At 45.0% G+C, this 12,544-nt stretch overlaps 1 protein-coding gene across 2 annotated transcripts in view; it reads right to left on the bottom strand.

The window, feature by feature from the left end:
* Positions 1–12,544, bottom strand: part of LOXHD1 (lipoxygenase homology PLAT domains 1) — a 171,336-nt gene that overhangs the window by 90,228 nt on the left and 68,564 nt on the right. For both annotated transcript variants that reach the window (XM_047086447.1, XM_047086448.1), the window contains exons 9-12: positions 9,795–9,930; positions 9,074–9,234; positions 8,001–8,087; positions 7,471–7,606 (exon numbers count right to left, since the gene is read on the bottom strand). In XM_047086447.1, coding sequence (XP_046942403.1) covers positions 7,471–7,606; positions 8,001–8,087; positions 9,074–9,234; positions 9,795–9,930 — 520 coding nt within the window. The remainder of the gene's footprint in view (positions 1–7,470; positions 7,607–8,000; positions 8,088–9,073; positions 9,235–9,794; positions 9,931–12,544) is intronic.

Below are 12,544 nucleotides of genomic sequence, written 5' to 3'. Positions count from 1 at the left end.
GGGGGGGGGGGGGTAGTGTAACTTGAAAGTTGTCAGCAGTCAAATATCAAAAAAAGTCACACTGTTACACAGAGATTGGCAAAATTGATAATGGATCTAACTATCTGCTATATAGAGAGATACACTGTAGATTCAAAGACCTAAATAGGATGAAAGTAAAAGAATGGCTACCAGAACTGGCTACCAGCAACAGACAGTCTGAATAAACGTATAACAAGTGAAAAGATTAAATCAGTAATCTAAAGACTACTCACAAAGTAAAGCTCAGGCACAAATGTCTTCACCACTGAATTCTACCAAGTATTCAAAGAAGAATCAATACCAATTCTTCTCAAATTCTTCCAAAGAACAGGAGGGAATATTTTCCAACTCATTTTATGAGGTCAGCATTACTCTGATACCAAAACCAGACACAGATATCACAAGAAAAGAAAATTAAAGACCTATATATCTTATGAATATGGATACAAAAATCCCCAACAACATATTAGCAAACCAAATCCAGCAACATAAAGAAGAATTATATACTTTGACAAAGTAGAATTTATCCTAAGGATATAAGTTTTGAAAATCAATTAATGTAATGTATCATCAATAGAATAAAAAACAAATATAACATGAACATTTTAATAGGTTCAGAAAAAAATATGACAAAATCTACCATTCTTTTAAAAAAATTTTTTTCTAATGTTTACTTATTTTTGAGAGAGAGAGACATAGCATGAGCAGGGGAGGGACAGAGAGAGGGAGACACAGAATCTGAAGCAGGCTCCAAGCTCCTAACCGTCAGCACAGAGCCCAGCGCAGGGCTTGAACTCACAAACCATGAGATCATGACCCGAGCTGAAGTCGGATGCTTAACCGACCGAGCTACCCAGGTGCTCCCAAATCTAACATTCTTTTATGACAAAAAAAGAAAACCATCAACAAACTAGGAATAAAAGGGGACTTTATCAACCCGTAAAGTCATCTATGAAACCCTACAGCTAACACAGAATTTTTGGTGACAGACCGGATGCTTTCCTTAAGCTCAAAATAAGACAAAGGTATTTGCTTTTCAACATTTGTTTTCATTATGGTACTGGAGGTTTTAGCCAAGGCAGTTAGGCATCCAGATTGGGAAGGAAGAAGTAAAACTACTTCTATTCATGGGTGGCATGATCTTATATATAGAAAATCATGGGGCACCTGGGTGGCGCAGTCGGTTAAGCGTCCGACTTCAGCCAGGTCACGATCTCGTGGTCTGTGAGTTCGAGCCCCGCATCAGGCTCTGGGCTGATGGCTCAGAACCTGGAGCCTGTTTCCAATTCTGTGTCTCCCTCTCTCTCTGCCCCTCCCCCGTTCATGCTCTGTCTCTCTCTGTCCTAAAAATAAATAAACGTTGAAAAAAAAATTAAAAAAAAAAAAAAAAGAAAATCATAAGGATTCCACTAAAAAATATTTGAACTAATAAATGAGCTCATCAAAGTTGTAGAGTATTAAATTAATATACTCGGTCAATTGTATTTCTATTCTCTTGCAATAAACAATCTGAAAATGAAATTAATAAGACATCTCCCTTCAAAAGAGCATAAAAAGAATAACATATGAATAAACTTAAAAAAACAAGTGAGAAACTTCTGCTCTGAAAACTATAAAATACTACTGCTGAAAAAATTAAAGATTATTTAAATAACTGGAAAAGCATCCCATGTTTACTGATTGGAAGACTTAACATTGTTAAGATGGTAATACTTCCCAAATGGATCTATAGATAAAATACAACCTCTGTCAGAATCCTTTAGAATTGAAAAGCCAATTCTAAAATTCATATGGAACTGAAAAGGACCCAGAATGGCCAAAACAACCTGGAAAAAAGAATAATGAAGAAGCGTTGGCAAGGATGTGGAGAAACTGGAACCCTCACATATTGCTGATGGGAATGCAAAATGGTGCACCTCTTTTGAAAAACAGTTCTGTAAAACAAAGAGTAACCATGTAACCCAGCAATTCCACTGGTGGGTGTATATCCAAGAGAAGTGAAAGGATATGTCTACACAAACACTTGTACCTGAATGTTCATAGTAGCGTTATTCGCAATAGCCAAAAAAGTAGAAACAACCCAAATGTCCATCAACAGTTGAATGTGATCTATCCGTACAATGAAATATTGCTCAGCAATAAAAAGAAATGAAGTACTAATAGGAGCTGTGATGTGGAGGGACCTTGAAAATATGCTAAGTGAAAGAAGCCAGACACAAAAGGTCACCTGTTATATGATTCCACGCACATGAAATGTCCTGAATAGGCAAATCTACAGAGACAAAAAAATATATAGATTATTGGTTGTCAGAGTCTGAGGAGTGAGGTAGAGGGAGGAGAGTGTGACTGCTAATGGGTATTGTGTCTCTTCTGGGGGTGATGAAAATGTCCTGAAATTTGACAGTACTGACGGATGCATGACTTTATCAACATACTAAAAGCCACTGAACAGTACACTTTAAGGGGGTGAATTGTATGGGACGTGAATCATACCGCAATAAAGCTGCTGTTTTTAAAAATGGACACTACTCACGGATGATTCGTCTACAAATGAAGATAAAGTATGCCAGGAATGAGACAAATCACCAAAAAGTTAAAGTCAATGCACACGTTACGTTTTCAGTAATATACCCATTTTTATCTGGAGATGTAGAGACATCTGAAAGTCACATTTGACCATTAAACATGTGGGTCTGTGAAGACGCAGTGTGTGTAGCCAAAGCTCTGGTCAGAAGGACAGGCAGAGAATGACTGCTTGCCCACAGAGCTGGCACAGGCGGGCACTGGAACCAAGGGGGGTGGGGGCAAAAGCATCCTGCCCCTACATTGCCTCTTCACAGGGCCACAGCCCCTGAACTTATTAGAGCCTTTCTGCCTTCTCCAGTCACCTCTGCTGAAATGCAAACACGAAGTGTCTTCAACCTTCAGCCTTTGCGTAAGTGAAGCTGATGCTTCTGTGTTTAGCTCCCAGTGACAGAACTGGTAGCAGCAAGAGGGATGAACGGCATGAAGTGGAGTGAGTACTGAAATGGCGAAGCACAAACGGGAAGAAGGAACACCGGCCTTGCTGACTCTTAATTCTGATGGACAGTTCTGCAGTTTTAGCTGTAACCACCCAGCAATTCCCAGAAGCAAACTGATGAGGGAATGCAGCCATCCCTTCGCCTGGGAATTCCAGTCCTCTTTGTTCAGGAGTGCTGAGGTCCATTTGGCTGGAAGTTCTCGGGGCTCCCGATCTTCTCCAGGGGCCCCTCCCAGCCCACCAGCCATTGAGGTCCATCCTCAAGCTCCATCCTGGCGGGAAGTCTACGGACAATTAAAACTAGCTGTATTGTTAGCTATCAGCAGCGTAGACTTCCAACAGATGGGTACATACTACCAGAGCCTCTTGTACTTTAATTTAAAAATTACAGCTCGGACTGATTAACAAGAAGCTTTGATTTTCAGCACTCGAGTCCAGTGGTCTCCCGCGCACTCGTCAGCGGTGTGGCATCACTTCTGTCACGCCTGCAGTAGGGATTGCAGATCACATTGCTTCTACATCTCACCGGGCTCCTGAGGGAGGGCAGGGTGCACATACATCATAAGCAGTGTGTCTAGTCCGTGTCCCGGGGCTGCGTGAGTCAGCGAGGCCGCTCCCGAAAGCCTTTCCCCCTCAGACATGGCATTAACTGCTTCTTTGAAAGGCCCTAGGATGTATGTACATATGTATGTATGTAAGTAGTAAACCAGGAGTACACAATTTCAAAGTTAGAGAACTGGTTTTAAATTGGGACTTATGAGTCTAAGACGCTCCACTTAAGGGACTGCCAGGAAGCCCTGCACATTATTCACTATACCGTGGTACCAATGGGGGACGTGGCACTTGTCACCAGCTCTGTTTACTGTTACAGAGAAGTATCCAGACCAAAAAAAGAGATCCAAGTTCCTGTAGAGGTGTGTAAGGACACCAGGGTGGGTGTTCCCAGCACAAGAGAAATTTATGTGGGCCAGATAAAACATCTGGGAGCGAGGAATCCAAGTTGACATGGGCTCAGAAGTACTGCCAACGACCCCCAGAAGGCACCAAACTGCCTTTAGAGCCAGGACAGACAGCTCTTTGATTCAGCTCTTCATTAGAGACTTTTTTCATTGGAAGGGTTCTTTAGCAGCATCACAGAAGACAAAACCAACAGCTATGATAGCCCCACATCTCGTACCCTGTTTAAAGATATTATGTGCACATTTACATATATAACCTACAGACATGCTCTTCCTGCCACGATCTCTCCTTATCTGTCACATCCCTATTCAGAGAACACCTAGCTCAAATGGCACCTCATCTACAGTTTTTCCCAACATCCTGAGCAGAAAGTTCACCTCACTGCTGTGTTCCCATGGCATTCTTTCACCAAGTCCCGCCACAGTCACCTTCAAACTCTCTCTTGGATTTATCCTCTCTCTAGTCTAGCCAATCTTTGCCCAGTCCCAGGACCTCTTTTTCTCTGCCCTTGATGACTTCTTAGAGACTCGCCCCTAAAATCCATCCTCCACACGTCCGTGAGACAGGCGAGGAGAAGTGTTGGGAGTAAGGAGCTAGAAGGAGTTTCAGGACAGGGTGCAGTGTCATCAAGGTCATGGGAGGGCTGGGAGGCAGGAGCCTGAGCCAGAGGTGGGACGTGTTGCTCAGAGGAGCTTCATGGGCTGATCCTGAGTGAGGCACGGGGACGGAGGGGACTGGGTAAGTGGGTGAGAGGTAGCGATCAGCAAAGTGGATGAGGACCAGGGTGTGGGTGAAGGGATTTTCCACATGAACATTGAAAGAAGCAGCACAGAGGCTCTGAAGTCTTGCTGTGCAAACAAATTGCTTGGGATGCTTGATTAAAATGCAGATTACCAGGCACAGGCCTCAGAGAGTCTCATCAGCATATCTGGGGCGGGGCTGAATTGAGTCCCCTCCCCAATTCATATGTTTCAGTCCTAACCCAAAGTACCTCAGAATGTGACAGGATAGGAAGGCAGAGCTTTTAAAGAGGGGATTAAGATAACATGAGGTCCTCCGGGTGGGCCCTGACCCAATGCGATTCATGTCCACATAAGAAGAAGAGATCAGGACACAGACGTGACCACACAGAGAGAAGACCGTGTCAGGACACAGAGAGAAGGCCACCGTCTGCAAGCCAAGGACAGAGGCCTCAGGAGAACCGAACCCTGCTGACACTTTGATCCCGGACTTCCAGCCTCTAGAACTGTGAGAACTGTAATTTCTGTTGTTTAAGCCCCTGGTCTGTGGTATTTTGTTACGGCAGCCCGAGCAGACTAACAACACTGCCCCCAGAACAATGGCAGGAGGTGGAGGTGTGGACAATGACCGAGGGGCACACCACATCACCTTCAGCAAAAGAGGAAAGTAAGCAGAGGCCACCAAAAGATGGGACTGATCGGGGGCAGAGGCAACACTGTGAGATGGTGTGAGCCCCAAGTCTGAGAGTGCAGAGGGAGTCAGGCGAACTCCCTCCCCCGGGCCCCACAGTTTGTGAGGAGAGAAGACAGGTTCGGATGGACGGGGAAGCCAGGCTTCAGTCAGGGTAAGGAGGACGTGGAGGGAAAGAACATCCGGGGCATTCTAAGTAGAAAAACCTCACTGAAATGACAATCTATCAGTATTTTCAAGTTTTAACCAAACAAAAAGTGGTTTCATCCATAAAGCTAGGGGAGAGGGACAAGTACAGACAATGGCAACAAGAATTTGGGGGCTTGAGAGCCCCTGGAAAGGTGATTAATGCCTTAGCACAGTGTTTCCTCACCAGCAGCAGGGCCACCACTTAGAAATCTGTGATACAAACAGGTCCTGGGTCCCATCCCAGACCTCCTGAATCAGAAACCCTGCAGGTGAGGGCCCTCACGCTGTGTTTTCAAAAGCCTTCTGGGTGATAATGCACAGGGAAGTCTGAGAAGCCCTGACTTACCAGACCAGAGAGAACTGATCAGAGCTCTCACTTGTGCAATTTGAGAGGCAACCAGCAAAAAGGCTCAGGAATGACAGCAGCAGGGTCACTTCAGAAACAGGGAGTGAGGATCTAAAGTCTTGAGAATTGGTTAGAAAGACTGAGGAAGGGGTTAGTCCTAAGACCCCAGCCCCACTGGTTCCTCTCGGGCTCAATTCTGGTGCACAAAGGGGCCAGATCCAATAAGAGCAGGTTTATTTCTGCCTTGATGGGCTACATGTTATATAGTAAGTCTCAATTTGGGGCATAATGCTGTTATTGACCATGTCCATAGGGACATGATTGCCTTGTTACCACAGAAAACATTACTGAACGTGAAAAGACAGAGTGTAGACCCTGAACCAGGAGGTGTGAGACCTTGCTCTAGGTCTGACTCTCTCTCTGACTGTATGATCAGGGCAAGAACGCCTCACTTTCCTGAACTGCACCAGGCTATTTTAAAGGCCTTGAACCCAAATATTCTATGGTCACATTTTTATTTAAAAATGAAGAAGAACCATAAAGTAGATGATACATAATTGCAAGCACTGCCTAATTAGGCTAACAGGGTGCTTTTGTAGTTGATATTTGCTATGTGGGGTTTCTAAGTTTTTGAGTATTTATCTCTATTTAAATCATTCAACAAACATATACAGAGCTTCTATTAGATGTACAAATGTCTGAGAAGTGACACTATCCAAATATTTAGAAGGGTTACTGCAACTATGAGTGACATTGTTTTCTATATATTCTTAACTCTGTAATTTTGCAATATTGCTATACTATTAAAAACTTAAGGACTACCACAGTGATAGCAAATAGATTAATCATCTTAAGTGCCAATTCTGATCAATTGCTAATGTCTGCTTGGGGAGCTATATCGAGAGCGCTGAAACTCATTTCAGACTCAATGGGAGAGAATGCTGTGATCACTCAGTAATGTCTGCCGGGGCAAAGGTAGGACATGTGCTGTGTCTCTGTCTATTCTGCTACTAGAACCTAGAGGTAAAATGATCTCCCTTAGCCCCTTTCAATGTGGAACCTGGGCCCCAGATTAAAAGCTTAGTCCCTCTCCTACTGGCCTTAAATAGAAATAGAGGACTCATCAGGGGTAGCCAATCACCAGATACAGCCTTCCTTTTGGGGGAGCATTTCATGCATAATTTGAAGAAGATGTTTTCTTTAATGTCAGGAAGGCTGTGGAGAAACATTGCTCAGTGCAGAGTCTTCTCATCCCCTCATAGCCCACCTGAAGACCCATAAACGTCACCTCGCTCCCCCACACCCACCATCATAGAGCGCTGGTACCATGCCGTAGAGATGACTCCTTCAAGCCAGTCTTAAGGCCGAGAACTAAGTTCACCCGGCATTTGGAGGGGGCCTGATGAGGTACAGCAGACGAGACTACCAGCTCATGGGCCAGCCCCCTGCTGACACACCGAGGAGGAGTTCCGCTGCCTCCCCCAGGACGGTCGGTACTCACTGGCCATTATCCTCCGCACCGTTGGGCCCTCTGCGGTCATTTCCCTCACGATCTCATTGTCATCCTCGTTGGCATCCAGCCAGCGATTGCAGTTGAAGTTATACTTGTCCTTGGTCAGGGTATTCATCAGGGTCATCTGTAATGAAGTCCTGGGTGAGCAAGGGGGTGTCCCAGAGATACACCACGCCCTGGGGGCCCCATTCTGCTATTGCATCTAAGGGAGGCCACAACCATCCTGTCAAGAGGATTTTTGTGGAAAGCGGAGTGCCAGATTAACACTTGTCCCTCTTGGTCCCTGGAGACCCACGCTTGCCCAGCAGCCAGGTGACCGGGGAAGAATGCAAGTCTGCTAAACACCTGTGCATTTTCTGAGTCTGCTTTGGAGGTCCTCTCCGCTCAGGAAGTCCCCGTGTGTCCAAATTCGAGACCCACACTTACCCACCCCAACTCCCAACAGACTTATGTGACAGGGTCATTAGAAAGAGTTCCTCTCCCAACCACCTCCCAAGCCCCAAGATGGCACATCTCACCCTCTCTAAATGCCAGCCAGAACCAGGGCTCCTTCTGTCATGCCATGCCCGAATCTTGTAAAACCTGCCAAGATCCGGGAGCTCAATCTATGGGGGTGAAATAACAAGCCTTGGGTGGACATAATCAAGTGAAATGTGTTTATCCTCACGGCTTACCCCCTCCCTGGAGGGCACCCACCCTGGGCCACTTTTTCAGCAGTGAGGATGGCTTTGCTTCAAGCCACCCTCATAGACTTTGTCCTCTCGTGACCTTGCGACCAGGGACACGTGAGGGCAAGATAGCCATGTGGGGCCGGGATTCAGTCTGCCCTGGTGAAATTGAACAAAAATAACTGACCCACAGTAGGATCCAGAATAAAGAAAATCTTCCAAGCAGTAAACTCCCAGTAACAAAACCCATATGGCAACCCTGTAAATTAGCACAGGCCCACAGCCCCAGAACTCTGCTGGGCACTGAAACAGACGCAAAGATCAATACAGCAGTCACGCCCTTTCCCAAAGGGGCTGGCAGTCTAGCCGGGAGACAAATACATGAAGAGCAATGAACTGAGTGCATAACAGAAGCACCAGCGGGGTGCTCTGGGAAGACAGCTGAAAATTACAAATCATTCTCACCTAAAGGTCAGAGCACACTTCTGTTGGCAAAATAAGCCTTGCTCCGGTTAAATATGCACCAGAAATTTAGCGTTAAACTTACAATTTACCTTAAATTTGCTCCTTTCTAATTCATTCCAGATGGGGTGATTTGACGCTGCGGGCTCAGGGTCTCTGCTCTACTATGAGTCCCCAGGATTCTAGGCTCCCCAAGAGCATTTCATACCTGCTTCTGTCCCCCAGGTTTGATTCTGCAGTGTTTGATTCAGGTGAAGGGCCAGATCCAAAGTGCACACCATTCAATCAATACTTTGCCTATAAATCACTCTGGCACCCCTTGCAAGGAGCTGAACTTCTCATTGCACCCTTTTGTCCTCAAACTGGATTCAAAATCTGGCTTAGAAAACCATCCCCATGACAAACACGTCTTATGTCCCTTCCTCCTTCATCCCTCCCAGCCCATTACACTTCCTTCCTACCCTAAATTTCTCGATTATGCCTGGTTTGAACCACTTGTTGTTGGGATTCAGGAGAATCTCATCCGTCCGCCCCTTCTGCCCATAAATCTGGATGAAGATTGGAGAGTTGGTACCAGCTTTCTTCAAGTCGGTCGTCCAGACCCACAAGGACCAGGGGAACTCTGCAGAGACAGGTCAAGAACAAAGAGATTTTCGTGTTACCAGTGGGGAAGGCGAGCAAATCCAAAGGAGCTCAGGAATGAAGCACAGACCATGCACAAGTGTGGCCCACTCTCAGAAACCCGCTCTAACAGGTGCCAGTATTAGGAACCCAAGGATTCCCTGCTATTTGAAAGAGGGTACCTCAATGTTCCTTTTAACGTGGAAGTCTATTAGTATGTTTTAAGTAGGGAGAAGAGTTGACACCTTGCACCTCTGTATATTTAGAGTGCATTGTGTTAAACCGTTCAGCTTAACATCTAGCCCCTCACAGCAGCTTATGCAGTTTGGGGTCACAGGGGTACTAGGCCTTGGTGCCGGGTATGTAACTCTATGCCGGGCACGCAGCCTGTATCTTGGAGAACCGAGCTCTGTGGGGCCCATTCCCTTCCTTTCTAGAGGAGACCTGAGAAGCAGAAGTGGACTCCTTCGAGGTGAAGCTCTGGCCCAGGGGTCTGACATCCTGGCCTCTGTTGGCCCTGTCTGAAAGGCCACCAGCCTCTGATGCAGCCCCTGCACCTACTTTTTAGCCTCTTCTTCCTGAGAGACACCATCTCGTAGAGCTGCCTCTCGATCAGCCCGTCCACCTTCTTCTCGTCCAGCCAGTTGCCGCAAGGGAAGGTCTGCTGGATGCCGGTGAAGGGGCACAGAATCACCACCTGGGAGGGCAGATGAGTCTCCTGCAGCAGGTCCCCGGGTTGGGACCCTTACAAAGTTTGACAGCCTCTTCATATTAAGGGTCGTCTACATCAGGTTCCTCAAGGAATGGCACTTCTCTTACTGTTCTCTGCCTCATTAAATCTTTGACCAAGAAATACGCCCCCCACAAGAGGTCTTCCCAAGTAGGTATTATCCGTCCTCCAATTTACCAGCCCAAATCCCGAATCCTCCCCTATATATAACATGCTCTTTGAACCCCGTGTTTCTTCACGCGCTTCATAAAACCTCAGACCAAACCAAATGAGCTAGAATACAACATTAATTCCCTACATTTGTCTTGTAGGGAAAAGGTCAATCACATAGAGAGCAATGTGTATCTGGAATTTAATACAAAAACAAACTGCTCTCTTCGGGGCTTGAGCCTCATTAAACCTTTCCTACACTTTCTCTAATCACATTCTGAACTCATGAGTTTAGAACTCAGAAGTGTATCCAGCCTAGGCCACTCACATTAGAGATGTCCAAAGGAATGTTCTTGTGACACTACAAGATTTTCTATCAACCAAGAAATTTTGACCAGTCACATTGCTAGATTCTCTGCTTTATCTTCTTTTAAACTTGAAAGCTAATTTGACTCTAGGGCTGATCAAGCATTTTGACAAGCTACTGTCTTACTGGGTGTTTGTTATCAGTTGTTTATGGTTATTACCATTGACTATAGTTTCCTTGGATTGAATTATTACACTTAGATATACCCAGATATCTCTGAGAATTCAACTAATACTGTATGACTGTCATAGCCGTATGAAACCTTGCCTTATAACCAAGGGGAAGGAAGATAAAAGATTAGGGTGGGGGAGGGGAGCGTATACACCCTCAATCTCCCAGAGAAACTCTCCTCCCTAGAGATAAATGATGTCTCAGAGCCTCAGGCAGTAGCCTCCTCAAACACAGTAGCCTCCTCAAACACAAATGTGTTAGCAATTCATAGAGTCTACCCCAACATGCATTCAACATATGGGAAAGCTGAGGTCTAGAAAAGGGAATGAAGTGCCCAAGTTTGGAGTTAGTTGGTGTCAGTACCAGAAGCATAAATGCTCCTGACTCCTATTAGTTAGGGGCCTTTTACACCCATCAGCAAGAATTTCAGGATTCCTATTAAGGCTGAGGTCCCATGGGACCCATTACTGCACGCCATCTTTTATGCTGAAGAGTCTATGCAACCATGCATTCAGAAGTGGACCTACCTGTACACAAAGATGGAGGGCACCCACAGAGGGTGGTCTAGGGGCACAGAAAGTAATAATCACCAACAATTATTTAACAGCCTTTCTTTCTTCCCTCTGAACAAATCCCGCAATTACTTCCTCTTAGTTTACTCCTGAATTACTCTCTAGTTTTTACATGTGTATTAGTCTTGTTTGATCAATAGGAGGAGCAAACTCCTAAAAGGCTGAGGTTGTATGTTCTCACCCCTTATGGCTCCCCCAAAGATGGCTCTAAGCATACAATAAGTACTTAAAAATTCTTGTTACAAGTTCTACTTCTGGAATAGGTAGTCCAACAAACAAGGTAGTCTGAAAAGCCTCTCACCACTACAAAATACCCACAGGCCATATAAATAACAGGAAATATCATTTTATATACATTGTTGAGCTGACAAGAAGTTACAGAAAGGCCATAAGAGCCAGCAAAATTCAGAGTAAGCAGAAGCCAAGAGAATGGGTATATGTGAAGGCTAAAGTTGGTGCTGCACCAAAAGCGAAAAGACAATACCAGACACTCAGAGATCAGGAAATCAACAGCCAATTGGAAGCAGGAGGCTAGCCCTTGGGCTTTGCAAACTGGAGGATCTGAACTACAAATCCTGAATAAGCAGAAACACTTGAAGGAGCTGCTCCCTCAGAAAAAAGGTAGAGAGGGGAACATCTGCAAAGGGATCCTATCTTCTCTGCTTTCGCTCCAGACAGATAATAATAATCTTCCCTGAGAATTAGTTACCATAAGCCTGGTCCCAGGCAGAATAAGTAGTAATACACGGACACCTAGATGTGTCAAAGAGAAGCACCAGCATGTCAAAGACAAAAAGAAGATAAGAGCATCAGAACAGAAAAGAGAGCTGACAGCAATTAGACTAACAGAAGCCAGAAAATGCCTGGGGGAGGGGAGGGGCAAAATAACTCAATCTAGAATTCTGTACTCCAGAATTATCTTTCAAGAATGAGGATGAAATAAAAACATTTCCCAAATGAACAAAAACAGAGCCCACCACCAACAGACCCTAACCAAAGGAACTTCTAAAGTGTGAACTTCAGGAAGAAGAAAATGGACACCAGAAATAAGGTCTCTGATGCAAGAAGGGATGGCAAGCAAACAAACTGGCAAGCACGTAGGTAAATCTAAACAGTGATTCTACAAAACTGTATCTCACGTGTGGATTTGAAAATAATTTAAAATAAGATAAAACACTAAGCGAGAATAGCATGAGGCCCAGATGCAGGGTTATTACCATTAGAGATTTTCAAGGTCCTTGCCAAAAAGAAAGTAGAGATGGTAACTGAATTTTGGGTTTGCCACATGTAGGGTAAAAAGTAAGTATGTAGGGTAAAGTAT

This window comes from Lynx rufus, unplaced genomic scaffold, assembly GCF_022079265.1.
Source record: "Lynx rufus isolate CCGP_SWC_20201006 ecotype Redwood Valley unplaced genomic scaffold, mLynRuf1.p SCAF_20, whole genome shotgun sequence".
In the NCBI taxonomy this organism is placed as follows: domain Eukaryota; kingdom Metazoa; phylum Chordata; class Mammalia; order Carnivora; family Felidae; genus Lynx; species Lynx rufus.
This window is presented reverse-complemented; position numbering and strand designations above follow the sequence as displayed.